This window comes from Halichoeres trimaculatus, unplaced genomic scaffold (assembly GCF_033239565.1).
Source record: "Halichoeres trimaculatus isolate MK-OKI-2021-1 unplaced genomic scaffold, fHalTri1.1 fHalTri1_scaffold_3, whole genome shotgun sequence".
Lineage (NCBI taxonomy): Eukaryota > Metazoa > Chordata > Actinopteri > Labriformes > Labridae > Halichoeres > Halichoeres trimaculatus.
In genome coordinates, this window is record NW_027437181.1 from 6,179,159 (window position 1) to 6,206,364 (window position 27,206).

Below are 27,206 nucleotides of genomic sequence, written 5' to 3' on the forward strand. Positions count from 1 at the left end.
AGCTCCCGGAGCGTCCACCAGGCGGCGACAGAGTCACAGCATGTATAACAAACATGCAGTACCCGAACCCTCCACTAGGTCGAGCCAGTACATTCACAAAAACGTGTTATAATCTATGATTATAATATAAACAGGTTGAAAACATAAATTTAAACAGGAGTGGGGATATTTTGTACACAAGCTACTGAAATGATGAACACATTCGCGTTTATTACTGGTATTTAAATCAATTTAAATGTTATTCAGTTATTTGACTGACTGAGAATACAGTATTCCCCATGCTTCAGTCCATGTAATAAAGACAAAGTAGAGGAATGACTCCTGTTCAATTTTTGGAATTTATTTAATTAAAAAAAACATCAAATTTCCTCACAAAACTTTTTGTTTTATATAAATAAAAGTTTGTATGAAGCATTGTGGATAATCTTAGTTTTAAATTTATCTGACACATTTATCCCTTTGGAGATAAACAGCTACTGGAAAATTGTCCATTTGTCCATCAGAGACAGCGGTCTGAAGTGATAGCTGCAAGTATCAGAGATGCTGTTTGACACAAATACAACAAAATTATCTGTTCAGGTTTTTCTAATAATACACACAATGAAATATTAACAGATTAGAGATAAAATGGGAAACGAACAAAACTTTGTGTTTCTCTTTAACATATTTTTATGAAGTTAATCCTGCTATAATTGTCTCCTCTGGGCTCCCGTACAGACCTGCACCATCTGAAACACTTCAGAAAAAGATCACAAGATAGAAATCAAAGGAATCAAAACAGAATTATTTCTTTCTATTGATGGAGGAACATTTATGTGCAGAAGATAAATGCTAATATCAAAAAAGAAAAAAATGAAATAAAAAATAACAGAGGGCAGAAATAGATTGATTTAAAATTTGTCAAAACCGTCTTACTGTATATTTCATCTAAAACAGAAAAAACAGGAAGAAATATCCTCCACTCTCAGTTTGTTTTCAAACATCGTCTGCAGAAAACCATCAACATCACCGTCATTATTATTACTATTATCATTATTACCATTACTGCTAGCAGTAGTTATTATCATACAAATGTTAAAAGTAAAATTATTTTAATGATAGTTGCATTTATAATAATAGTAATAATAATAATTTCTCTTTTTTGATTTCTCACTTGAAGCAGATAAAATAAGAGGACTAACAAAAGACACCAAACATGACTTTGTACGTAAAACAGATGTTTTTATAATGATCCAAGCCCATGCATGAGATGTTTCCAATATTTAAAGATAAACATACAAACACTAACATGTGACTGCAGCTACAGACAGACTTGTCTAAGAAAATCTCAAGCAGAATAAAATAAAGATCAGGGGTTTGCATAGACAGAGAAGTGCAAAGAGGAACGTGTTCAGGTTACGACAAAACAAAAATCTGATTTGGATCTTAAATCAGAGTCTGAAGCCGTTTTTTTTGTCATTATTTCCCATAAAACTTCTTGTTCAGCAGGAAAATGAGCAGGTTGACGTTGATGGTTGCTCGATCGAAGAGTTTCATCACAGCAACGCCTTCATACTGCAACTGCAGAAGATCCTGAGAAACAAACAGAACCCAGGTTATTCTAATCCCATAAGAATTTAATACCAAGCCAGTTTACAGGTATATCGCTTCAACCTGCAGCTAATAAATGCATCACATATGTGAAATTTTGTGATAATCAGGAGTAACAGAAGCTTCATCAGTGCTCTTAGTATGAGATCTGAGTGAAGTTAATTTAATTTTAGTCAGCAGTGTCAGTACCTGATACTCCAGCTGTAGCGTCTCCAGGTGAACTCCCATTAACTTAGCCTTCACGTCAAACACTCCAACAGCCTCTGACGGTGAAATCTCAAAAATCACATTTTTGAATCTGTGAAGAAAGAAACAGGGAACTATTATTTAAACCTCAGCAGTGATCAGATCTATGAAAGCAAACTGGATCCTGACATGCATGAAACTTTTGTAGGGCACAGGTTAAAGTAGATTAACACTCACTGGTTGGGCTGCAGGTCTTCGATAGCGATCAGGACACCTTTCTCATGCAGACGAGACGCCGTGTACTTCTGAGACACTTGCTTACTCTTCTTTGCCTTGTTGTCTCCAGGTTTCTTTGACAACCTTAGGACAGAAGACACATCATAGTGAGTAATGGTAAAATAAAACTACAACAAACAGAACTACAACAAGACAAACTCTTATCTCCTCAAAAGAGTTTATAATAATATATATAAAGTTTCTGATGCTACAGATAAAGTTTAAAACTGTAAGTTAAGTGACTGTCATAGGTAAAGTTTCAAACTCTTGTAAATTAAGTTTGTATAAAAAGTCCTTACTTGCTCTTGCTGGCCAGGTTGTCCATGCAGGTCTTGATGTACTGATTGTATGAGTCGATCTGAACGTTAAAGAAGTTGGTTTTTGAGTTGAGGCCTGCGTTTGTCTGCTGCAGACGGACCAGCTCAGCTTTCCTGCGCTGACGGTAACGCCTCTGATTTCTGATGTCCTGAAACACACAAATGCACAGTGGCAAGCAAAGAATTAGATTCCTTCTCTGCACAGATTGTTTTAACTGGTCGTATATTCCATCTCTTTATACTTGGCGTCTCAGATGATCTGGTGATTTCTCACCTTGGCAATGTCGTTGATCAGGTCCTGGTAGCGGTTCTGGGGGTGGACTTTCCCCAGCTCTGCCAGTCTTTGCAGATTGCTCCGGATCTTGTCTTTCTTCCCCTGCAGAGTCAAACTGTCGTCAACCACAGGCTTCACCTGCTTCATTTTCTCTGGAGTCTTTGCATCTCTGATCGCCCTCCTCTGCATCGCTCGCTGGTACTCCGCTTCCTGTTTCCCCACAAGAAAGCAAAACAAACAAAGAAAAGATTGTTTCTTTTACAGAAAAACAATTAAATATTTTTTTTTCCAAATTTGACACACAAAGAGAAGATGTGTTTGATTTTTAAGAGACTCAGTGAAACCAGTCAAGAAAGTTTTTGTTTGTGTTGATTTTGGCGCCCCCTTGTGGATGCTACAACTTTTTGCTCTTCTCATCTTGTACATGGGATTTTGGAGATCTAAAAATTATCCATTCATCCATCCATCGATCAATCTGGACTTAGTTTCAGGATCTAGTTGCCCACCTGTTCAGGGCCTGCTGTGGAGTCCAGGATTTCAGTCAGAGTCTCACCCGGCTGGAACCGGATCACGTCCACAATCAGCCTCTTTGTGCTAAACACCAGCGGAAAAAAAACCAAAAATATTAAAGGCATTTATCTCAAAATCCAATTAACTCAATGATCCGGTTAATGGGATGATTTATTGAACATAATCTAATAGATCTGAATCTGAGCTAACTTGAGCAGCAGTGTCCGAGCGTCCATCTCGGCGTTCGCCTCTCCAGGAACGTCAAACTTGTTGGTGAGAGTGAGAGAAACTTCAGTTTTTCCCATCAGCTCTTTGTTTGGATCGTCAGGAGGAAGAGGGTTCTCACCTGGGCAAAGATAAACAGGTACACATCAGACAGATAGCTAAAGACTGAAAAACTGTTATTGTAATATTAAGACTTTAAAGGGACTGTGAGGAGGATCTGTTTGAAGCGGACTGCAGCGACACCATGGTCCCCGGGTCGCATGCACACTTGTAAAGATGTGACTCTTAACAAGGCATGTGTTTGTTTTGGAAATGAATGGAGACTGTTCAGCTCTTGTTTTAGCCTTTAGCTCATGTTTTAGCCTTTAGCCTGTGCTTTAGCTTTTAGCTTCTGCTGTAGCTTTTAGCTCGTGCTCTATCTCTGCCCTGTTTAGCTTTCTTCTGCTCTCCTGTCCTTTTTCTGTCTCCAATTAGGCCACCATCACTACAAAATTAATCAAAGGAGTCTTTTTTTTCTCCTCACAGCCCCTTTAAATTGTTGCTGTAAAGGAATCTGATCGGAAACACCAATGTCAGCTCAACACTAAACTCAACCAGAAGCCCGATAAACAGTTTAGCGACAGTGAGAATAAATCCTGAGAGTACAGACTGAAAGTTCAGTACTGCAGTGAGACATCTGAACAAATAGAAAGAGGAGTTGACACCACAGGGATTAGCAGAGAGTAAAAATATTCAGATTCAACTTTGTAAGGATGAGCCAACATTACAGTAGAGTTAAATCAACAGCAAAAACAAGCACACGGCCACAAACAACAAATCTGCATTATTTTAAGAGCCTCAGAGTTCCATGTCTTTCTTCCACCATACTTTAAATCACAAACAATCCCGGACTTACCAATCAGAGACTCCACTGTAGGAACCTCACCCAGGTCTTCCAACAACTCGTGGACTGGGTCGTTGTGTTCAGGAGCGATGGCGTCCTGATGGTCCAACAGCAGCTGCAGGAAGAAAACATCAGAAAGTCAAAGAAGAATATGAATACATATTAAAAAAATAAAAACAGTCAGCGCAGCAGCTAAAGGAAGGAAAGCAGAAAGTCTGTGAGTCCATCTATAAATGATATTCAAATAAAGAACTGTAGATGCAGTCTGATTGGACAGGGGGCGTCAGTGAGTCAGATCTAACAGTAAATGATGGTTTCATATTTGATCATGTTGTTCAGCGCTCTGACTCCACCCACCGTGTGAGTGTTGATGATCTCTCCAATGGAAATGTAAATGACCGGCTTGGTGACGGTGACCAGGTCAGAATATTGATCCACGTTGAATTTATCCTCCAGAGACGGGACGTCACACGCCGCCAGGAAGAAACGCCTGTGATGAAGAGGAAGACGAGGGAGACAGCATGATCATGATGATGAAGAAGAAGAATATAAAAGGACAGAAAAAGATGATGAAGAGGAGGTGAAGTCAGAATTGAAAGAATCATCACACCTGAACTTCAGGTAGGAGGCGCTCAGGTACTCGTTGATCGGGTTCAGGTGGGCGTTGTCGCCGAGGAACATCTTATTGGAAGCAGCGTGCTGCAGCATCTTAGCGACAGAGCCCAGGTTTCGTCGCTGCTCGGTGGTCAGCTGACCGCCCGCTGACACCTCGATGATGTCGAAAGCATCAGGCGCAACAATGGCGGGGTTCATGTAGCGATAATACAGCAGATTACCCACAATCTGAGGACGCAGAATACAATACATTAAAATCATCACAGCATAAAACAAAGCTTAATGGGACCATTTAAAGATTAAATCACTGATTTATTAAAGACATAATCTGTGATTTTACACATGGTAATTTTAAGGCTCAGAACAGATTCAGATTGCAAAATAATTCGACTTTATTCTTAGATTATAGATTAATCAGTCTCATTTTTAAGATTACGGATTAGTCATCTGATAAATGAATTATATTTAGTGAAAAATAAATAAGTCAGACTGATTTTCAGTGGTTGTGTTGATCTAAAAATAAGAAAGATACATAACAATGGTCTGCAACCTGCAAAGAAATTTAAATTTCACAAATGTTTGGAATTTTTGCATTATTTTCAAAATAGATTTTAAAATTTTTAAGATGTCAAAGTATTTCGCAGAAGTTTTTAATAATTTTGTTGTAGCCTTTTTTCAATTTTGTTTTTCAAAACTGCAAAATTTTCATGTTTCATTTTTTTATTAATGTTTGCATTTTTTTATTTTAATTTTTTTTTTCAATTATAATAATTTTTTAAGTTTTGATTTTTATTAGTTTGCTCAGTTTTCAAATTTTTGTAGTTTTTGAAATTGTTGCAAGTTTTTTCAAATTTTCTTTTTTTTTTATTTATGCAAATTTTGGAAAAATAAAAAAGACATCACATTCACAATTTCATTAAAGAAATGATGTGCATTTCATATTTGTTTTTTATGAGACCGAGGAGGAGCTCTAGCTTGTGGAGAAAGAGGAGGAGAAGAGCAGCGTGACTCGCCTTAACGCCAGCAGATAGAGAAGGATGATGCACCGACAGAGGAGCTGCAGCTGATTGGACAGATGGAAACAGGAAACAGGAAGGAGAAATAAGAGAGCAGAGAGTCAGGAACAGAAAATGAGAGGAAAGACAGGGAACTGTTTTCATAAAAAGAGAAGAAGAGCAGTGTTCAGGTTTAAAGGACCAGTTCGCCCATTATGACTAAACTATCCAGAGACTGGCAAAGGGGTGGTCAAAGGCCGGGTCCTCTGGCTGTGTTTGCAGAGAAAAACCTTTAAAACGGAAACATGTTCACATAAAATAATTTCAGACCTTCAGCAGCTCGTCCTCCGTAGAATCCGGGAACTTCTCATGAAGGGAGTCCTTCAAAACCTTTGAGATGAAACGCATCCCGTACCTGAGTGACCAAAAAAACACTTTTTTAGGTCTGTCCAAAAATACATCTGTGAGGCATCCAGACGGACAGAGAAAGACTGATACAGAGAAACCTACAGACTCTGACAGAAGACAGACTCTTTGAATGTAGGACCTACGGGATTTTGTCCACAGAGACGATGATGGCCGACAGGAACTTGTCTGTGATGTTCTTCATGTTCTTTATGGAGGCTTCCAGTCGCGTCCTCACCTCCTCATGTGCCATCGCCTGTTCAGGTGTCACATCGTAGGGCAGCTTACTGAGGACAACAGAAACCAGACACATAGAAGATGATCAAACAGGCAAACACAGGGAAGAGATGATGGGACGAGACTCTCTGACACACTCTCTTAGTCTGTAGAGTCTCTGAAGCTTGGACTTTGATCTGTCCTGAGTTTTTCCTCTCACCTGGCTTCTCCTGTCTGCGTCTCCATCTGGTTCACCCAGCTCTTGTAGATATCCACTGGGTCTGTCTTGATGTTCAGGGATTTGTCGTCCATGATCTCCTTGACGACCGGGGCCAGGATCTGTCTCAGAGCGTTTTGTCCCCGTGCTCCACGGTGGAAGCTGACCACCATCTTTATGACAGTGGGGTTTCCTGTAACGATCTCCTTCATCTGGTCCACCTTAGACCTGTGGACAGGTACGACAGATATTATGATGGATTCAGGTTTGGGTAGGTGATGGATTGATCAGGTCTGGCTCTCACTTGATCTCCTCCTGCAGCGCAGTCTTGAACAGTTTCAGCAGCAGGTACTCCTCTCTCTGGTTGGAGGCGTAGTTATACAGCGTGAAAATCACAGAGTCCATGAACTTTGTGGATTTATTCTGCGGCATCTGGAAGATCAGCTTGGCCAGGTAGGTGGGGTTGGTCTGAAGCAGCACAAACACACGTTAATGAGTTATGATGACCATATTTGAAGAAAGAAAGAAAGCGGTAGCATCTCTCTCTAGAAAGGAAAAGATCAGAAAAGACATAAAAGGAATTAATTCGGCCACAGGGGGCGCCAAAACGGACATAGACAGAAAGCTTGTTGCAAAAGCTTTTAACACTAAAAAGTGTGTTATTTAAAATCATTTGTTGTTGTTGTGCTGTCAACCAACTTTGTCTTCATTCCTTTCTTTCTGGTTCAGGTTTGTTCAACTTATTTGGCCCTCTTGGAACCCCATAGCATGTGTATGTGTCTGAGTATGTGTGTTGGCCTTACTTGTAGCAGGTAAAAGAGATACTGATACGCCTCCAGCTTGAGTCTCTTCTCCTTGCTAAGCGCCTTCAGGCCGCCCCGCTGCTTGTTCATCATCATCATGTTGGACAGCTGTCCCTTGTTCTTCTTGGTCAGCTTCTTGCTGTGGGACACCACCTCCTGCAGCGTGATCTTGTTCTTCACCAGCAGTCCGATCTTGATGTCCATCAGATTCAGGTCGTTCTCCAGCTGCTGGTTAGACCGGATTTTGGTCACCACTTCCTCACGGAGACGCATCAGCTCCAGTTCCTCCTGGAAGTCCTGGTCACTGTGGTCCAACAGATGGACAAACTTCCTGACAACCGCCATCGGAGGGTCCTCAGCGCTAACTAGGGGGACATGATTGGGACATTTAGAATATGACGAGACACATTCAGAGATATGATGGGTAGGGATGGGTATTGATAAGATTTTATTGAGATCAACGCCCTCATTGATTCTGCTCGTCTGATGTGATTCTTTATCAATTCCCTTATCACAGTGGTGGCTAACCAATCAGAGACCAAGAGCCACAAAAATTACAATGGTACTACAAAGAGCCACATCACACACGGGGTCTTATAAACACACTTCCTCTCTGACATAAATGAAATGACATGAAATGAAAATCAATACATTTCAAATTTTCAAATTGAGATTTGTTGTGTTTGTGTGTTTAAATTTGTACTTGGAGCCTTGTCAAAGACAAATTTCTGTTTTTACTGCAGAAGAGACTAAGTTCTATCTGTCTATCTGCCTGCGCTATGAGCACATGAGCAATTGAGAGGAGTGCATGTAGTGAAGAGAAACCGAAACTTAAGTATAAGTCTCATCACCCAAGTATTAATCAATACTGATCCCAACGGTCAGTCTATCAATATTTTAGATTGATTGGCACACCACTACTCATAACAATATGTACGTATGTATTTTTATGAATGGATCGAAGAGCCGCACACCAAAAGACAAAGAGCCACACACTGCTCGTGAGCCACAGGTTGGCAACCCCTGCTTTATCACTTCCTCCTGAGAATTTTCTCCGTACAAAAATTCAGTTTCACAGATTTTCTGTGTCAACATTTTATTGTAATAAATGGATGTGTAAATAAATATAAAATTGGTCACTGGATCTGGCCGTAGATAAATAATAATAAGTAAAAATCGCACATCAGGTGACGTTATATTGTTTTGTTGTGTGTTATTGATTGAAGCAAGCCTCCTAGTGTCTCGAGGTGGTTATAGCAATGCTTTAAGTTGTTTAGAACACTGAGCTTGCCATGTACCTTTTCTTCTTTCTTCCTTTAAGTATTTTTACATTTACAGTTCTCAGTATTGTTTACAATGAATTTAAACTCTGTTTTAAAACTGACGTTATACCAATGTATGCTAACCTCTTGAAGTTTCCTACATATGTTAGCATTAAGCTAGCGCTATTTTTCTGATATGGTTTTTGGTAAGTGAGATGTACACCATGTTGAATTTAGGGGTGAGGGGATATTTTCAGGAGAATAATGATAATAAATTAATTGTTTTAGAATTTCAAGAACTTAAATCTTGAAACTTAAAAACATGAGGAAACATTGGAGCCGTTGAAACAGGACAATGAGACAGCGATGAACACTGTCTGTCCTCATGATAACAGACTGGGTTATGTTTAACCAAATGAAGGATCTCAGTTTCCTATCTAAATGTTGTTAATTAATTCAATTTTTCCTCAGTTCAATAATTTAAAGATGCAGCAGCAGTTATGTCATCATTTAGGAGACCAGTAGTGGTGTTTAGAGTATTTTTCATCGAGCGTGCAATCCCCCCAGCTCACTGTAGGGGGCAGAAGTTTGTGATTTCAGACACAACCTGAGAGACATGATGAGGTTACGAGTTACTCACTCAGCGTCTTGTAGTCGTCTCTGGCCTTGTTGGCTCTGATGAAAGCCTGAATCTTGACCACGTCGTTAATCTATGTAGAAACAAAGACATCGATCACTGAGCATCATCGATCCCGCTGATTAGAAGCAGGACCAGAGGAATCCAGCTGTCAGAGGACTTAATGAGACCATCTGTCTCTGAGACACCGGGGACGCTGAGACAAATCCTCAGGACACAAGGAGTCCGCCATGATCCTGATTTGCAGATCAGATTAAAGCTTGTCTCCTCTTAGATTAAACTCAGATTAATGTGACAGGAAACAGTGTCGAGTCTTTTCCTGTTTCATTCAAACTTAATCCAAAAGAAAAAGAAAGTGACAAAAAGATTATTTTTATATTCTCGGACTCACATGGTCCTGGAAATATTTCAGACGGTCTTTGTATTTCTTCCGAGCCTGATGCATCCGAACCATCGACTGAATCTGAGACACACGCACACACGAACACACACCAAAAACAACAATTATTCAGAGTGGGCATTTTTTCCTAAAGACCCCTGATAATTATTACTTTATAACTGTTAATTATTATTATATTAAAATAGTTCGAAGACACTTAAACGTTGAGACCAATTTTGTTCATGAACGATAAAGACAATCAGGTTCAATGTTTTTACCTTTACCACCTCGTCGCTGTGATCCTTCAGGTACTGCTTACGATCTTTAAACTTCTTCCTCTGTTTGTGTCCTTTCCAATGAGCCTGAACACACACAAACACACAAACACACACATACAATCACTGTCAAGTTTACACATGACCTCCTGACTTTAAGGTTCTGGGCCCGTATACATGTTTAGTGGTTAAACAAACAGGATCATTAAGTCCTAACGTACCGTTACGGAACGGCTCATTTGGCTGCAGCGTTAACCGCATGCACAACTGCATATTATCAACCAGTTAAATAATTACACCATGAAATTGGCACAGGTGCAGATTATATCATAGTTTGAGGACCTCCTGGAAAACCCCCATCCAACAATTTCGATACCTACTTGCTATAAACCTGGGGAGTGGTAACATTGTCACTGAGAGAAGATCAAGAAAAATATTTTTCAGCTGAAGAAATAGAGATTTGATTACAAGAATTTAAAATATATATATTTTCATTGAAAGTTTCCTCTGTTCTTCTTTTATCTGTTGGTTTTATAAGCTCTCTATTAAAGACAGAAAAAGTCTGACAAGGATTGTAAAAATCTGCTCCAAAATAACCGGTGCAAAACAGAGAGACTTAAACTCACTTTGCAACCAGCAGACACTATTCCTGAACTATTCAACAAATTCCACTTATTGCCTTCACAGAGTCGCTTCATCCTCTCTTAACCTTGTCATCATCTTCTTTAGTCTTATTTATGTTCTTAACTTTTAACTCCTTGTTTAGTTTTTTTTGTACTGTTGCATTTACGTCAGCTTGTTTTTGTTTCTGTTTGTGTATCTGTCTTGTACAAGCTGCTCCACACAAATTGCCCCTGTGGGAATAATAATGTTGTTTGAATCTAAATCTAGATTACAAACAAAGAGAAAGGGAAGGTTTGGCGATGTTGAACAGGGTAAATATATGTTTGGTGTTTCTGAGCACACAATAGAAGACTTCAAAAATAAAAATAAGCAATATGAAAGCTGCTTTGTGGAGCTATGCCTCAGTAACTCCATGAAGAACACTACAACACTACAGGCAGTAGGGCTGGGAGAAAAAAAATCACTATATCATAGTATCAAGAATTTTTGTCTAATTAAATTATTATTTTTTTGTTAAATAGTCTTCTTTTTTAATTCAAGTCCTTCATTTAAATTTTTTTTTTATTAGGTCATCAGAAAAGTTGGGATGTCAGATCAGATTAATAAAGCAAACCAAAATTGGAAATATCGAAGAATCGCAATTTAAATTGATCCAGCACCCCAAAAATCGTAGAAGAATCGAATCAGGAGAAAAGCATATCATCCCAATCCCAGCCCTAACAAGCAGTTATCGGATCAACCCCAACATTTCACTACACACATCCTGGAAGGACCAAGATACATAAAAGCAAAGAGCAAACCAAACTTGTCAAGCTGACAGCAGCGAGCCTCGCTGGTTAGAGACTCGGATTGCCTCTCTTATCTAATCTGTTAACCGAAAAATGACTAAATTTTCTGTTTAGCTTCACATAGTCATACTTTTTTTCCATACTGTTTTTCCAAATTTCGTCTTGGTAACTCATTGCACAACGTACGCCTTTTTTTTTTCACCGTTAGCACAAATGGTCTGTTTCCTCGCTGGATACGGGCCCTGACTTTCGCGACCCTTGAGATTATTTATTAGTTTAAATGTCCTGACAGAGGAACAGTCTCATTGGTTTATCTCACCTGTATGCAGGTAACTGCTGGGTCTTGGGATTTCAGGAAGTCCATTCTCTCCTTGAGTTGTTTCCTCACCAGGTAACCACGGCATCGAGCTTGCAGTTTAGCGATGAGACTCTCATTGGCCAACCACAGCTGCTCCCTATTGTAGGCTGTGGTTACCCCAGAAACCACCGACTGAAAGCAGAGTGAAACCGTAAGTTTATTGATGAACCAACAGGTAAACGTGTGTGTGTGTGTTGAAGCTGTGCTTCAGACACACACTCACCTGGATGTCCTCTTTGTTGAGTTGTGTGTTGTTCTGCACGAAGCCCTCAGGCTCCTCCCATGTCCCTTCTTTGGTGTTCAGGTTATAGTAATAGTTATGTCCTCCCTTCACCCAGTGCTGCACCCACTCACTGCCGTTATCTCCTAAAACACACAAACACACACAGTTACACAGGTTAACACACTCACACACATACACATAATCCATATTCACTCAGTTAGTGTGTAACATCAGCCTCTCAGCCTCCTCATCCATCCTTACCCTCCTTCTTTTTCTCCTCTTTGGCTGCAGACAGGTCATCCTGGTAGGTCTGTGCACACTCAGGTGTGACCCCATACAGTCCTGTTCCTGGGTTACGCAGAGCCGCCAGAGTCTGAGCTGGATCGCCAGAGTCCACTGCCTGGTTTATAGCCTGGATGGACTGAGAGACTGGCAGACAGCAACACAGTTTTTTTTTTGTCTCTGTAGATAATCTCAAAAATACATAAATAACTCAGAGTGTGAGTGTGTGTGTGCGTGGGTGTGTGTGAGAACTTACACAGAAGTGCCTCCTGTGTGTCCTGATTGGCTCTCAGGATGGCATTCTGAATTTCATCCAACCACAGAACAGCTGATGGATCCTGAGTCTCCTGATTGGATGCGAGAAAAATGTTCAGTTAAACACATAAATAACACACACTCACACACACTCACATTATTATTGGAATTATGAGGTGTAGTTCTTCCTCTCTGCACACAGAGGGCGCCCTTTACCCATATTAAAGATGGCAGTGAGGCATCTGCTCAAACAGGAAACCCCCTCCCCCGCTTGTCCCACCCCTTAAGTTGCCCCAGGGTAGAAAGGAGAAGCTGTGTGAGAGTGTGTGTGAAAGTGTGTGTGGGCTCTGCTTGTGTGTTTGTTACTGGCGTATGAAGGTGGTGTTTAGTCACTGCAGACTGGGTGTGGTGATGGAGTGCACGTTTGTGTGTGAGTGTGTGTGTGTGTGTGTGTGTGTGTGCTGGGTGTAGCTTGGTGCAGTTATTAAAGTGCTGAATGTCAAAACGTGGAAACAGGAAGTGAAAGTTATTCAGCCGGTGAAATTTTTCCAGGATCAAAACCTTTTTTTGGAACTTCCTGAAAAACTTCGAAGCTCAGGGTGAACGACACACAATAACACACAGTGACACACAACAACACACTATAATACACACACTTTGTTCCCTCCTTGCACCTTTCTCTTTGTTAAAGATGTTGTGAGGAGGCTCTGCTTTAATTGGATTGAGGTAACAACTATTAGCCTGAAGTTGATGCACGCTGTCGTGAAGACGTGACTATTAACAAGACGTGTGTTTGTTTACATCTTTTTTTAACACTTAATTTACTTTAAGGCAACTTTTTACTGGATACAACACAAAGAGTTAAGATACTTAACAACAGTTACAGAGAGCTACGGTTTGAAACATGACGACAAGCAAACTTTGTACCATGGTTTAGTAGCTGGCTATATTTAGCGAGCTGGTCAGCCCGGTGCTCTGAGACTTGTCCGTAATCTGTAACATTAGTGAATCCTGGTTATGAGGTAACGTAACCTCACTCTTCCATTTATTGATAGACTCTCAAGTTTGAACAGACCACTGCAGAATAACTGCTGACTGTCGGTTGGAATCAACATTAGCCTTTAGCTCGTGCTCTACTCTCCTGTTTATCTTTTTTCTGCTCTTCTGTCCTTTTTCTGTCCGACAGTTTGGCTCCAGTGTCCACCATCGCTGCAAATTAACTTCCTCAGATTGCGTGGTGTTGTCATAGAGACTTCCACAAGCTGTAAATCAATACGTCTCTGCCTGACTCAATCAGGAAGCTAAGAAGTAGCATTTCGAAATTACCTATATTGCACAGATAATCTCATTTTAAAGTGTGGATTATGATCAGGTATATATCTAGAAAGGAGATTTTTACAAGATCGCTTAGAAACTCTTTACAGCCCCTTTATAGTATGCTAAATAAATACACAAACTTAACTACACAGTCACACACTATAACACACAATTACACACACAGTGACAAATAGTTTTGAACTCCTGATCTGAGCTCTGTGTCATGCTAACATGTTGTGGTCAAAAACAGCTTTCTGAATAAATGGACCTCAGTGTTTTGGTCCTCATCGCAGCTCAACAGAAACTCCAACAGGAAGCTGTGCTGCTGTAATCACTTCCTGTCATTACCTCACCACCTTAAAACAAGCAACCATCACACACAGCATGGTGAGTGTGTGTTTGTGTGTGAGTGAGTGAGTGTGTGTGTGATATGGGCTCTTTATCCACAATGGTCAGTGTTCTGTCCTTTTATGGAAGCAGACTGAGCGGCCTGATATTTCCTCAGTCTGGGCAGGAAACTTTTTATACCAACACCAGAGAAAATAAATAAAAACAGACTGTTTGAGTAAGACTGCTTTAATCAGAGTGTTTACATGGGAATGTTTTAATCAGTTTCTCTGTTCCTATGTTGTGTGTTTTCAAAGAGTCTGTTCCGTATTATCTGGACTATAAGCCACACTTTTTATGTAGCTTTATTTATAGTCAGGTGCGACCTATATATCTATTTATAATTTGACATGTATTTAAATGTCAACAAAGATCACATCCTGCTCCACTCCATGCTTCCTCCAAAAAACAGATTCTGATTCTGATTCTGATTCTGGGGGTTGTGGCATTGTTTCCCCTGACTCTCTGGCTTGGACCACACATATGGATATTTTTTTGTCCTCGTTTAAATAAAAATTCTGTCCACACCACAGAAATATCTCTGTCCAAATGATGAGTCAAAACTGAAAACGATCACCTCTGAAGCCTGCAATGCCATACCTGGCCGATAAGTGGCAGGTCAGCAAAATGTGAAAACTATAGAAGAAGAACATTAGACCTGAAAATGTTTTTGTAAAGTGTCTTGAAACAACGTTTGTTATGATTTGGCAAAGATTGATTAATTGATTGATTGATTGACTGAGCATGGGCAGTCAAAAAAGGAAGAAGAAGCAGTCAACGGAGTAAGGAGATGGTGAAAAAAAACCTGAATAAAATCAAGTTGTTTGTGTGGATGGACCATGAGGTGGACTTATGACTTTAAGAACATCAATATAATTATCATCAACTACATTTCATTCATTTGCAGCGCTGTAATGAGGGTAAAAAGTGCAAAGAACACAGAAATAGTGCGGTCAATGTCAGCCATCGTTCTTGTTGTTGGCAACCCTTGCTGAAGTAACTTGTTGCTAGGCGCTTGACATTTTCACGTCAACACCAGCTCCTTTTAACACTGCTACACGGATCCACTCAACCTGATATTTTTTAATTTCTTCACTTGTTTTTTTTCCAACTTTATTTAGGAAAATTTCTTCACTTTTTTTATCGGCTTTAAAAAATGTCTGTTTATGTGAGTGAAATCGCCGTGTTTGAGTGGTTGAGAGGCCCAATTGGACAGAAAAATGTGCGTTTAGGAATATATACCATACATATATATATATATATATATATATATATATATATATATATATATATATATATATATATATATATACATATATATATATATATATATATATATATATATATATATACACATATATATATACATACACATATATATATACATACATATATATTTATATATATATATATATATATATATACATATATATATATATATATATACACACAAATATATATATATATATATATATATATATATATATATATATATATATATATATATATATATATATATATATATATATATATAAATATATATATATATATATATATATATATATATATATATATATATATATATATATATATATATTTATATATATATATATATATGTATATGGCAAGGCATACTATACAAGAGACTCCCCAAAATTTGAAGTTGAGGCTTCAAGGGGGTCTTTTATGTTAATCAAGTGGTCTCAGACTACCTTTGACCCCCATCATTTGCACACTGAGCATGCTCAGACCTGTGATGTCAGCAGCAAAGGAGTAAAACTGGAGCAGGACAGCGCCCCACTCCGTCCTTCCATGTTTAGTTGAATAACTGTGAATGTGTAAGATCAACCCACTGATTCAGCCTGACGCTCTGTGTGCTATTGTGTAGTTGAATAACTTCCTTTCCAGATGAAATGTCTGTTCTTTATTTTGGATTTTATGAAATAGATTTCTGAATATATGTGATTTATTGTCCAGGGAGACTTATATGTGTTTGTTTCCTCTTCCTGACAGTCTTTATGACCGATGCTAATTATAGCCTGGAAAATACGGAAGTTTCTATATAGTTAGCGTATAAATGCGTACAAACTGTGTGTAGAGCATATTAAGTGTGCATAAAGTGTGTGCAGTGTAAATAAAGTGCCTGTTGTGTGCATAAAGTGGGGGTTGCAAAAAAAAGTGTGTTTTAGATGTGTGTAGTGGGTAGTTAGTACGTTTGAAGAGTGTATAAAGTGTGTTGTAGTGTGTTTATAGTGTTGGTTTGTGTATATACTGTGTTTATTTTGTCTATAGTGTGTATAAAGTGTGTAATTAGTATTAAGTGTGTTTGAAGTGTGTGCATTGTGTATTAAGAGTGTCTGAGTTGTGTGTGGTGTCTATCTTACGTGGGCCTTCTCCCGCCTGGCCTCCAGCAGGATGTCGTGGTAGTGCTTCGCCACTGAAGGGTCGACGCCGGAGAGTTTGGCAGACGGGTTCTGCAGCATGGCCAGGGTCTTGGCGGGGTCTCCTTCATCCAGAGCCTCGTTGATCTGACCGATGGCAGCGATACCTGCAAACACACACGCTCAGTGCATGCTGTGGTCATATGATGATGTCAAGTGTGTTACCTTAGTGTTAGTGTGTGTGTAAGTGTGTGTGTGTGTGTGTCTTACGTTCATGCTCCTCCTGCACGGTCAGGTTCACTTGGTCAATACACGCCTGAATGTCATTCCAGGTGAGATATTCACAGCCCTGCTCTCTGGCTGCTGCCTTCAGACGCATCAGTTCATCCATGTACCTAAACAAACAAACACAAAAGTCAAGTTGTTCCTCTCCATTGTAACTTGCTAAATGCTGCAAAGTCCTGTACTCATGGTGGGTTAGGATAAGATAAGACTCCTTATCTTGTCTTGATGTTGGGTTTCTGTAATAAAATTTTGCCAACATTAACGGCTCTAGCAATTTAATGTTTTTGGAAAGTGTCTTTAGATAGAATAAAACTTTACTGTCATTGTAACAAGTACAACGGAATTGAAGTCCCAGCAGTAATCAAGAAAATAAAAGTGAAAAAGTGCTAAGAGGTCTATAAGAAAATAGATGCTGACAGTTTGTCCATCATTGTCCAGTCAGCCAGCCTCCACCTCCACAGGGTCCAGGACTGAGCTTCTTCAGCAGTCTGTTCAGTCTCTTTCTCCTGGATCCTGTCTGCTCACAGCAGGTGAAGCTCTTCCAATGTGGTGTTGGTGTCTGGTGTTAGCTCTGTTAGCCATGTCCGTGAATAGCATGATGCTACTCTGCCCTCTGGTATTCCCTCTGTTGCTGTGTTAGCACAGCTAGCTTGTCCATCTTATTGGAGATAGATCTTACGTTCCCAATAACGATGGATGGAAGGACAGGTGCATGTCGTCACTTCTTAGCTCACACCTAAGAACCAGCACGTCATCCTCACCTCCATCTCCTGAGCTTGTGGGGAACATCTGGCCTTGCACCAGTTAGCAATGACATGCTACAGGCTGGTAACAGCTGAGTTCACAATAACGATGGGGCTGTGGTTACATGTAGGATCTCCAGACAAACACAGGAGCAAAAATATCACTGAAGACACAAAACGTTTGGTGTCCATGACCGACAAATGAGCCATAAAAAGTAATGATCCACTCCAAATACAAAGATGACGAAAAAAGAGACAAAAAAATTACAAGAAACGGACAAAGAAGAGAGAGCTGCTGCAAAAGGCAGCCATAGCCAACAGGGTGGCGCCTAGCAACAGATATAATATTATATATAGAGATATATATATATATTTGTTATGATCTAGCGCTATATAAATAAAGTCTGACTGATTGATACACAGTGTTTCAGTGTCTGGATTGCAGGACAAGATGTCTGAGGTGTAGTAGCTTCTCGGGCTGCTCACATATCTGTGCTCCTCAACATGTGTGTGTGTGTGGGAAATCACCTCTGTGCATACTCGTCCTCCACGTTACTCAGTCCGGTCACTGAGCTGCTCAGCTGTTTCCACAGAGCCGCTCGGTCTCCAACATCCAACGCCTCGTTCATCAGAACCACAGCCGACAGCATCTCAACGGCAACCAAGAGCTCAGGGTGAGACAGCGCGCCCTGCAGGACACACCCATGCAGAAACACACAAATTTACAAAAATGCTTCCTCTTGGTACTATAATCAGGAAAAACTCCATAAACTTTCACTGTTATGCAGATGATACACAGCTGTACTCATCAATGAAACCAGAAGACACCAGTCACTTATCTAAACTCAAAGCATGCCTCTTTTTCTGCTCATACCTGGATGAGCAGAAACTTCTTAGTGCCTTATCACTTCAGAGAACCTTTCTTTGACCAGATCACCACCTTGGATGGCATCAGCCTGGCATCCAGCTCCACTTTTTGATCTGTCCTTTAACTCTTAGACCCAACAGGTCTCAGGACGTGTGTGTGTGTGTGTGTGTGTGTGTGTGTGTGTGTGTGTGTGTGTGTGTGTGCACCTCGGGGCTTTGCTGCTGCAGGCTCAGCAGCTCCCTCTGGTAAAGGTCTGCTGCAGACGGGTAAACTTCAGGAAGCTGAGCATCAGGATTCATCAGCTCCTCCACCGTCTGCTCGGCTACGCCCGCTCTGATCGCTGCGTTGATCCTTTCCACGGCCCGCAGCACTGCACGCATACACACACAGCATACACGGGTTATCAACCTCACTCATAGGTAATGACTGAGGATGTGTGTAGATGGGAGAAGAGAGCATGCTGGGATATGTAGGCACAGCTGATGGGGCTTAATTCTTTAATTGACTCATTAAAACAGACAGGAGAGCAGAAACAGGTGTGTGTGAGTGTGTGTGTGTGTGCATACACTTTGCGTAGCTTTCTGCGATCTGATTGGCCACATCAACACCACTCTGCAGCTCGTCTTTGGTTAACGGTTCTCCTGGAGACCCCTGATGGAGAAGAAGAAAAAGGCTCTTCATCATCTTCATCATCTTCATCCCAGCATTATCAAAACACCCCTGTTGTATTTCCCCATGTCCCTCCTCCTCTTCCTCATCCTCACCTGTTCCTTGTTCTCTCTGTCGGCCTGCAGCTGTTTCAGGTACCAGCCTTTGTTCTGGTTCTGCAGGTTCTGGATCCCCATGGCCTTTAGAGCCTCAAACAGTTTATCTTCATCCCCACTGAGCAGAGCACGCTCAGCTGCAGCCAGAGCTTCAGCCACTGAGAGACAGAGACCACTCTGTTACCAACACACTTCAACTGTGTGAGTGTGTGTGAGTGTGTGTGTGTGTGTGTGTGTGTGTGTGTTTGTGTCGTACCATTGACCTGGTTGACATTTCCTTGAATTTCAGCTTGTGTCAGCAGCTCATCATAAATGTCTCTCTCTGCATCAGCGTTCTCCATTTGCTGGAAGAAAAAACACCTTCATCATTATCATCATCATCATCATCATCATCATCATCCTCATCATCATCCTGTTAGCTCCATTTAGTCCAGATATTGCCCTTTAAACTCTTATTTCAAGCTGTAAGTAGTATAAAAATGTCTGGTTTCTCTGTGTTCGGTTGTCAGAAATGATACTACACCATCGAGTCGACTTCTATCCATTTCTGACCGTTACTTAGCAACTAGTGTTTTGGAGGTGAGAGTGACCGTTGTAACTTGTGACTCTCAGCCAAACATGTCAGTGACTGTCACCAGTTAACAGGGTCACACTTTACACTGAAACATGTGTCTTCTTTATCCAACCTCAGTCAACCAGGTTTGACCTCAAATTATTCTAAGGGCTGGATTTCAAGCTCAAAATAAAAAACAGGGTATATCTTCAAACCATTAACCAGTCTTATTAGTCATTTTGAAATACAAAACCATTAAAATGTTGTTATTTAGTGCAGTTCTCTGTCTGGACGTAGTTTTCTGGCTCCTTTATTATAACCCAGGTCTTAGCAGTCTGTGTGCTTGTCTTTGGTTTGGGAGGGTTTCTGGTTTAATTACACAAGGTCATGTCATTATATTTCACAGTCTGATGTCTATGGATAATGCAGTCACAAGCACTGATGCCAGTACTGTGCTACTAAGTAACACGTTACTCTGATTCAACCACTTATTTCAGTAACAGATAATCTACTATTACTATTTCCAAACCAGTAATCAGATTAAAGTAATTTATCCAAATCACTGTGTGTAACTTTTCTTGTAACTTTTCTTGTAAAAAAAAATCTATATGCTTTTTTTCTTGCATCTTGGGGAGTGACAGGAGTTGTGTGTTCATCACGTTTTCAGCACATGAACAACTCTTGTGTAACAGCGGCCAGCACATAAAGGTAAACAGAGAGGGGAGAAGAGAGAAAGACTGGAAAGACAGTCACTGTTTTGAGTTTGTGTCAGCTAAGGATGACGGTATTAAGGTTTGTTGTCACTCTGTGCTGGCAGTTTGCTTAAGATCTGTGACTGAAACCTTTAGGAATCAATCAGAAAGATCAGCGCACTGCGGACATAAACGCTCAAGAAGTTGTTTGACTTTTACCTGGGGGAATAATGAGTCCTGTCTTTCACTGTAACTCCCTCTATTGCAAGAGCTGAACCCTTTGTTTTACATAAATCCATCCGTTAAGGAGCAGAGCAACATAACGTAAGCTACAACGAGGCAGCCGGTGACTAGCAGGGGCGTGCCCAGACTTTATAGACTGGGGTGCCCTGAGCAGGGTACTGAGGATTATGTGAGCCCACACTCCAGCAACATTTATTTTTGCTTATTGTGTTACAAACACAGGGTCAACAGACTATAGCTTTAACAAAAAAAATGAAACTGATGAAAACCAAACTAGACTAAAACAAAGCATTAAAAAATAATAATTCAAATCTAAAATTTAACTGAACAGTGCTGTAGTGCACCAAAAATAATACTGTAAAAGCTCTTTAGCTGTATTTTGAAATTCAAAATGTATAATTGTAAAGTACACTTTGTACAACAACCAATGTCTGCATGTTACTTTAAACCAAAACATAAACACTCATATTATTATTCATTTTAATTGCACAGTTTTGCCAAATAATGCAGCTGCAGGTGTTGTCGGCATCTGCTGAAAGTAACTAATAAAGTAACTTTAATCTAACTTGGGCTGTATTCAGACCAGTAAAGTCCTTTGGTCCACTTGTTTGGTCTGGACCAAAAGCGGACTTTATGTTTTTCGTTTGGTGCGGTTCGTACTCAGATTGTACTTTTTGCAAGTGGACTATATTGTGTAAACACATCCACGTGTGTGACGATCAGTGCTCTCATTGGACAGCACTGACAAAGGCAGCACACAGAGTACAGACCAGGAAATGGAGGTAAACATGTGAGTTTGTGCTCTTATTAGAGCTGCAAAATCATTTTCAGTTTCAAGAGCAGCTCCTTCAAAGCAGGCTTAACAACACCGTTTCAAATTTAGGAACAGCGAAGACGAATGCACGCAGCAAGGAGACGCTATGCTCTGTGTGTCCTGACCCACAACATGCTAGCAACAGCGTGGCTAAACAGAAGACGGAGGATCAGGTATGAACCAAAGACGGTCAGGTTACGGTGGCTTTATAGGCCCAAAAGGCGCATGTATCCTGTAGTTAGTTTGGATGGACCTTGGTTTGTATTCAGACCTGCACCGGAGAACCACGAACCGCACCAGAGTTTGTTTGGAAGCGGACCGAGACCACCTCAAAAAGTGGGTCTCGGTCCGGTTGTTTGGTCTGCACCAGAGTTCGTTTGTGTCTATTCACACCTGCATGAAAAGTCCGCACCAGCGTGGGAAACGAACCCTGGTCCGTTTAAAGTGGACCAAACAGTCCAGGTCTGAATATGCCCTTAGTTACTTTTAAAATCAAGTAGTCAGTAAAGTAACTAAGTTACTTTTCAAAGGAGTAATCAGTAATCGGATTACTTTTTCATAGTAACTGTGGCAACACTGGTCACAAGCATCGAGTCACTAATGTGTTACAACTCTACTCTGGGGTACACGCTGGATGTCTCCACTGAAAATGTCTGTCCACTTGATGATTTCTTCCATTCACTCACTGATTTCTCACAAACCCATGAGTCGTTAACCATCCGTCAAATTGGGGTTAGTTGGGTAAAAAAAAGAGAGTGTTTTTGGTGGTTAACACCCGCATGTTGCTTGACCAACCACTGTGCTGCAGAACACTTCTTTAGCAAAAATGTGAGCACAGCTGTGACTGTTTACAAACAGTAAATTGGTCAATAATCATCATCACCTTCATCACGATCACCATCATCATTTCTCTTTTAAATCATTTATTTAGTTTTTGTACCCGTTTCCGTGAGCGTGCCACCTTCTCTCCTTTAGCCTGGTACAGGGTCTGATGGTACTGCGTGGCACAGTTGGGATCCAGGTGAACCAGCATGGCATTTGGGTTCTGCATGGCGGCCAGTGTTCCTTCAGGAACGCCATGATCGATGGCGTCGTTGATGGCAATGACAGCAGCGTGCACTGGGGACAGAAGAGGAGTCATTATTGGTACACACACAAAAAGAGGAAGAACACACACACACACACACACACACTCCTCCTTACATGCAGCTTCATCCACTGACAGCTCGTTGGCCAGAATCCCTCCGATCTTACTGAAAGCCGGCATCTGGATCCCGTATTTCTCCAGCTCACTCTTCATGTTATTGATCTCCTCCTCTGAGGGAGAAAGAGGGGACAGACGGGGGAGACAGAGGGGAGAAAGAGAAAGGGGAGAGGGGAAACGTCTTTAAATGTCGCTTTGACAGTGCAGCCTACTGACAGGTCTAACAGGATCCAGGTAAACCTGACTCTGAATAAAGAAACTGACCCACCTGTGAAATCCACCTTTCCATACAGATCCTGAATCTGAGGAGCAAGACCCAGTTTGAACAGGTACAGACTGAAACACATGAAGATTTTCATTTTTGAGACATGTAAAATATGGAGAGCAACAATCAGAGAAGCAGTCAAAAGATCCAGGGCGACTCTGAAGGAGCTGCACAGATCCACAGCTCAGAGAACAGAGACTCTGTTCACAGGAAGAAAAACTATTAGTCCTTCACTGAACAATAAGGCAAGAAGGAAGCCATTGTTAAAAGAAAGCAACAAAGATTCCTGTTTGCAGTTTGCTACAAGCAGTGTAGGGGACACAGCACACATGTGGAAGAAGGTGCTCCGGTCAGAGGAGACCAAATTTGAACTTTTGGTCTACATAAAAAACGCTATGTGTGGCAAAAACCTAATGCTGCACACTCATACTGTGGGGATGATTTTCTCCAGCAGGGACAGGGAAACTGGTTAGAGCTGATGGGAATGAATGGAGCTAAATACAGGACAGTCCTGGAAGAAAACCTGCTAGAGGCTGCAAAAGACTTGAGACTGGGGCAGAGTTTTATCTTCCAGCAGGACAACGAATCTAAACATACAGTCAGAGCTACAATGGACTGGAGGTGTGGAAAATATACAGATACGGCAATATATCGTGATAATTTGACCTAAGATAAAAAAATAATATACAACTCTTGATATGGATTTTTTTTGTTCAAATAAAAATTCATATTTTAGGTGAGTTGGAAGTAAAATACTTTTTCTGAACCTCCCCGCTGAAGAGCTACTCTGCTGTATGTCGCCAGTAAAATGTATAATAAATATAATCTCAAAGTATATTCAAATTATTTTATTCCTAAACTTGATGATGAAGGTTTTGATGCTGTAAACATCGATGTTTTCTCTATTCTTGGGTAAGTTAGTTTAGAATCATGGTAAGTGCCAATTTTACAGTGTAGTAGACTGATAAAGTAATAATCATGGTCATGTTTTGCGCAATATTAGATTGGTTCCTTAGATAGCATTGGTTACACCACTTTACGTTTTCAAGTTAAGAATATGTATGAAACTCAGCATCTGACTTTTGTTATTTCAAAAACAATGAGATAGAAAAGCTGTTTTCAATCAAATAACTTTGTAAAATATTGCAAGAAAAAAACAATATAGCGATATCTTGATTTTATCGTATCGTAAGGTTCTTGTCAATAATCCCCTCAATGGATTGGTTTAGACCACAGCACATTCATGTGCTGGAATGGCCCAGTTAACCTCAAGACCTATAATCTGCTGAGGATCTGTGGCAAGACTTAAAAATTGCTGTTCAGACACTCTCCATCCAATCCGACTGAACTGGAGCTAATTTGCACAGATGAATGGGAAAAAGTGGTGGTTGCTAAATGTGCAAAGCTGGTTGAGACATAACCTGAAAGACTTGCAGCTGTAATTGCAGAGAAAGGTGGTTCTGGTGGTTGCACATCATCTCAGCACTCATAGTTCATTGTTCAGTGCTGATCCCTGTACTTACTTTGTTTTTATAAAAAGCAATATTTTTTCTACTTTTGTATATTTCTTTAAATTTAAAATTTCATATTCTTCTTATTATTATCATTATACTTGTTATTGTGTTTTTTGCACTTTGTGTGCTGCTGTGACAAAAAAAAATCTTCAGTGGGGATCAATGAATAATCATATCATACAGTCACATTTTCAGCCTTTTATTTGTAAAAAAAAAAAAAAAAAAAAAACTAAGGTTCATTTTCTTCCTAAAAAATGACAAAAATTAGTGTTGATCTGTGACATAAAAATCCCTAAAAATACATTAAAGTTTGTGCTTGTAAGTTAGTTCAAAGGGTATGAATACTTTTGCCAAGCACAGTATTTAATGCTACAATATAAATAATTTAGCAATCATAAATTCTTAAATGTAAAGCACTTTATTACTTTTTGATTGTCAAATGACAGTTTTTTCAGTTATCTTACAGAACAGAAAAATGTATTTTAATGGTTGTTTGTTATCTTTGATTGGTCTCTGTCTTCTTAGAGAGTTTCAGTGTTCTGGCTCAGATTTGGCAAAACTCTTTACCCCTCTTTAAAAAGGTGAAACAAAAGACCAGGTCACAGAAATCCAGCATGTTTTCACTGTAAGATGGACACACACACAAACACACACACACACAAACCTGAGAGCATGGATGCAGTAGATGCAGCGCGGCATGTTTTTTCTGTCGTAGATGTCGGTGGTTTCAGGATAAAATATCTGAAACAGAAAGAATCAGAGCAGCATGATGTGATTTTCAGGACTTTATAAAACGATGGGAGGAGAAATAAAAACTGAGGTGGAATTATTATTGTTTGGGCTGTTTAAAACTTCAACAGAGTTTCTGGTGGTGTATTTCAGGCTGTGAAAACTCCATCTGCTGGCCCTGATGTAGCCCAGTGAGGACCTGTGGCCACTCTGGAACCAGTTTTTCTGGTTTAGGGTCAGTTTTTTGGTGGTCCAAACAAAGAACTGGTTCCTGACTAGGCTTTGGCTCTGTACTAGTCCTGGAAATGACTTGGTGAAGAGTGTAAGTGTGTGTGTGTGTGTGTGTGTGTGTGTGTGTGTGTGTGTGTGTGTGTGTGTGTGTGTGTGTGTGTGTGTGTGTGTGTATGTGTGTGTGTGTGTGTGTGTGTGTGTGTGTGTGTGTGTGTGTGTGTGTGTGAGTGTGTACCTTGGGCAATCCTTTCTCTGACATGGCGTTGAGCCACTGGATCACATTATCAGTGTGTCTGAAATGAAGACCTGTAGCCTGAAAGGAAAACACACATTCATGATAAAAATAAAGATTTGAAACATAAAATTCTGACTTTTGTGGATCACTTCAGGTCTGGATTTATTCCAGATTTCAGATGAAAATAATTTAAACTTTGAGGACAGGAGTGTCTTTAAATTCAGATCTCCCACCTTGTATCTGGTCTGTTCTCGGTCATAGATCTTCTTTAGGGAGACCGTTCGTGGAGCAAAAAAGTTTCCCAGTTTCGCCAAATAAACGCCATTTCTGAGCCCCTCCTCCAGCTCTGTGGTGGGCGGTAACTCCTCATCGAGACAGGCCTCCATCCACCTGAGAAACAAACACACACAGGGTAAACAAAGGGGAGACTGTCTGTAGTATTTCAACTATTTATTTTCCCTGCAGACAAAATCTTTGCTGTTCAAACTTTTTGTTTACTTCATCATAAAAACATCAAACAGGGCCACAGATTTACCAACGCTTTAAAACTCTTTAAATCAATACTTCCAATCTCTTAATTCAACACTTTGAATCTCTTATTTAAATGACTTTAAAAGCCTTTGAATCAGCTCTTTGACCCTCTTATTTCAACTCTTTAAAAACTCAATTTCAACACTTAAAATCTCTTGATTCAACACTTTGAATCCCTTATTTAAAACTTTGAAATCCTTTAAATCAGCACTTTGACCCTTTTATTTCATCTTTAAAAACTTAATTTGCACCCTTAAAATCTCTGAATTCAACACTTTAAATCTCTTACTTAAAATGCATTTTGACCTTTTCTTTAACTCTTAAAAAACTCAATTTCAACACTTAAACCACTTAATTCAACAATTTCAATCCCTTATTTGAATCTTTGAGGCCCTAACATCATAATTTTGACCTTTTTATTTCATCTAAACACTCAATTCAACCTTTACAATCTCTCAATTGAACACTTTGGATCCCATATTGAAAAAAACTTTAAATCAGCATTTTGACCCTGTTATATCAACTTGTTAAAACCTGAATTTCAACCCTTAAAATCTTTTAATATAACACTTTGAATTTCTTCAATTGACACATTGAAAGCCTTTAAATAACACTTTCAAACTCTTTAAACTAACACTCTTAATCTCATATTTTAACACTTTTAAATTGTATTTGAAAACTTTGAAGCCCTTTAAATCGACAGTTCTCATCTCTTTATTTAACACTTTTAAACCCTTATTTCAACACTTTGAATCCCTTCGAATCAAAACGTTAAATATCTCTAAATCAGCACTTTAAACCCTCTTAAATCAACACTTTGAATTTCTTTAAATTTACACTGTCAATCTCTTTAAA

At 39.9% G+C, this 27,206-nt stretch overlaps 1 protein-coding gene across 1 annotated transcript in view; it reads right to left on the reverse strand.

Moving 5' to 3' along the window:
- Positions 1-1,200: 1,200 nt before the first annotated feature.
- Positions 1,201-27,206, reverse strand: part of iqgap1 (IQ motif containing GTPase activating protein 1) — a 39,184-nt gene continuing 13,178 nt past the window's right edge. Inside the window, exons 3-37 of the mRNA XM_074666346.1 lie at positions 26,054-26,210; positions 25,821-25,898; positions 25,290-25,366; positions 23,115-23,182; positions 22,846-22,959; positions 22,583-22,761; positions 19,597-19,684; positions 19,341-19,498; positions 19,143-19,227; positions 18,783-18,946; positions 18,237-18,397; positions 16,951-17,075; positions 16,684-16,847; positions 12,597-12,687; positions 12,320-12,487; positions 12,059-12,201; positions 11,797-11,967; positions 10,069-10,152; positions 9,803-9,874; positions 9,415-9,484; positions 7,513-7,877; positions 7,014-7,177; positions 6,713-6,937; positions 6,423-6,563; positions 6,202-6,286; positions 4,872-5,104; positions 4,619-4,751; positions 4,274-4,376; positions 3,364-3,499; positions 3,150-3,237; positions 2,644-2,853; positions 2,352-2,518; positions 2,014-2,136; positions 1,780-1,888; positions 1,201-1,572 (exon numbers count right to left, since the gene is read on the reverse strand). Of these exons, the coding sequence (XP_074522447.1) occupies positions 1,459-1,572; positions 1,780-1,888; positions 2,014-2,136; positions 2,352-2,518; positions 2,644-2,853; positions 3,150-3,237; positions 3,364-3,499; positions 4,274-4,376; positions 4,619-4,751; positions 4,872-5,104; positions 6,202-6,286; positions 6,423-6,563; positions 6,713-6,937; positions 7,014-7,177; positions 7,513-7,877; positions 9,415-9,484; positions 9,803-9,874; positions 10,069-10,152; positions 11,797-11,967; positions 12,059-12,201; positions 12,320-12,487; positions 12,597-12,687; positions 16,684-16,847; positions 16,951-17,075; positions 18,237-18,397; positions 18,783-18,946; positions 19,143-19,227; positions 19,341-19,498; positions 19,597-19,684; positions 22,583-22,761; positions 22,846-22,959; positions 23,115-23,182; positions 25,290-25,366; positions 25,821-25,898; positions 26,054-26,210 (4,813 nt within the window). The 3' untranslated portion in view covers positions 1,201-1,458. The remainder of the gene's footprint in view (positions 1,573-1,779; positions 1,889-2,013; positions 2,137-2,351; positions 2,519-2,643; positions 2,854-3,149; positions 3,238-3,363; positions 3,500-4,273; positions 4,377-4,618; positions 4,752-4,871; positions 5,105-6,201; positions 6,287-6,422; positions 6,564-6,712; positions 6,938-7,013; positions 7,178-7,512; positions 7,878-9,414; positions 9,485-9,802; positions 9,875-10,068; positions 10,153-11,796; positions 11,968-12,058; positions 12,202-12,319; positions 12,488-12,596; positions 12,688-16,683; positions 16,848-16,950; positions 17,076-18,236; positions 18,398-18,782; positions 18,947-19,142; positions 19,228-19,340; positions 19,499-19,596; positions 19,685-22,582; positions 22,762-22,845; positions 22,960-23,114; positions 23,183-25,289; positions 25,367-25,820; positions 25,899-26,053; positions 26,211-27,206) is intronic.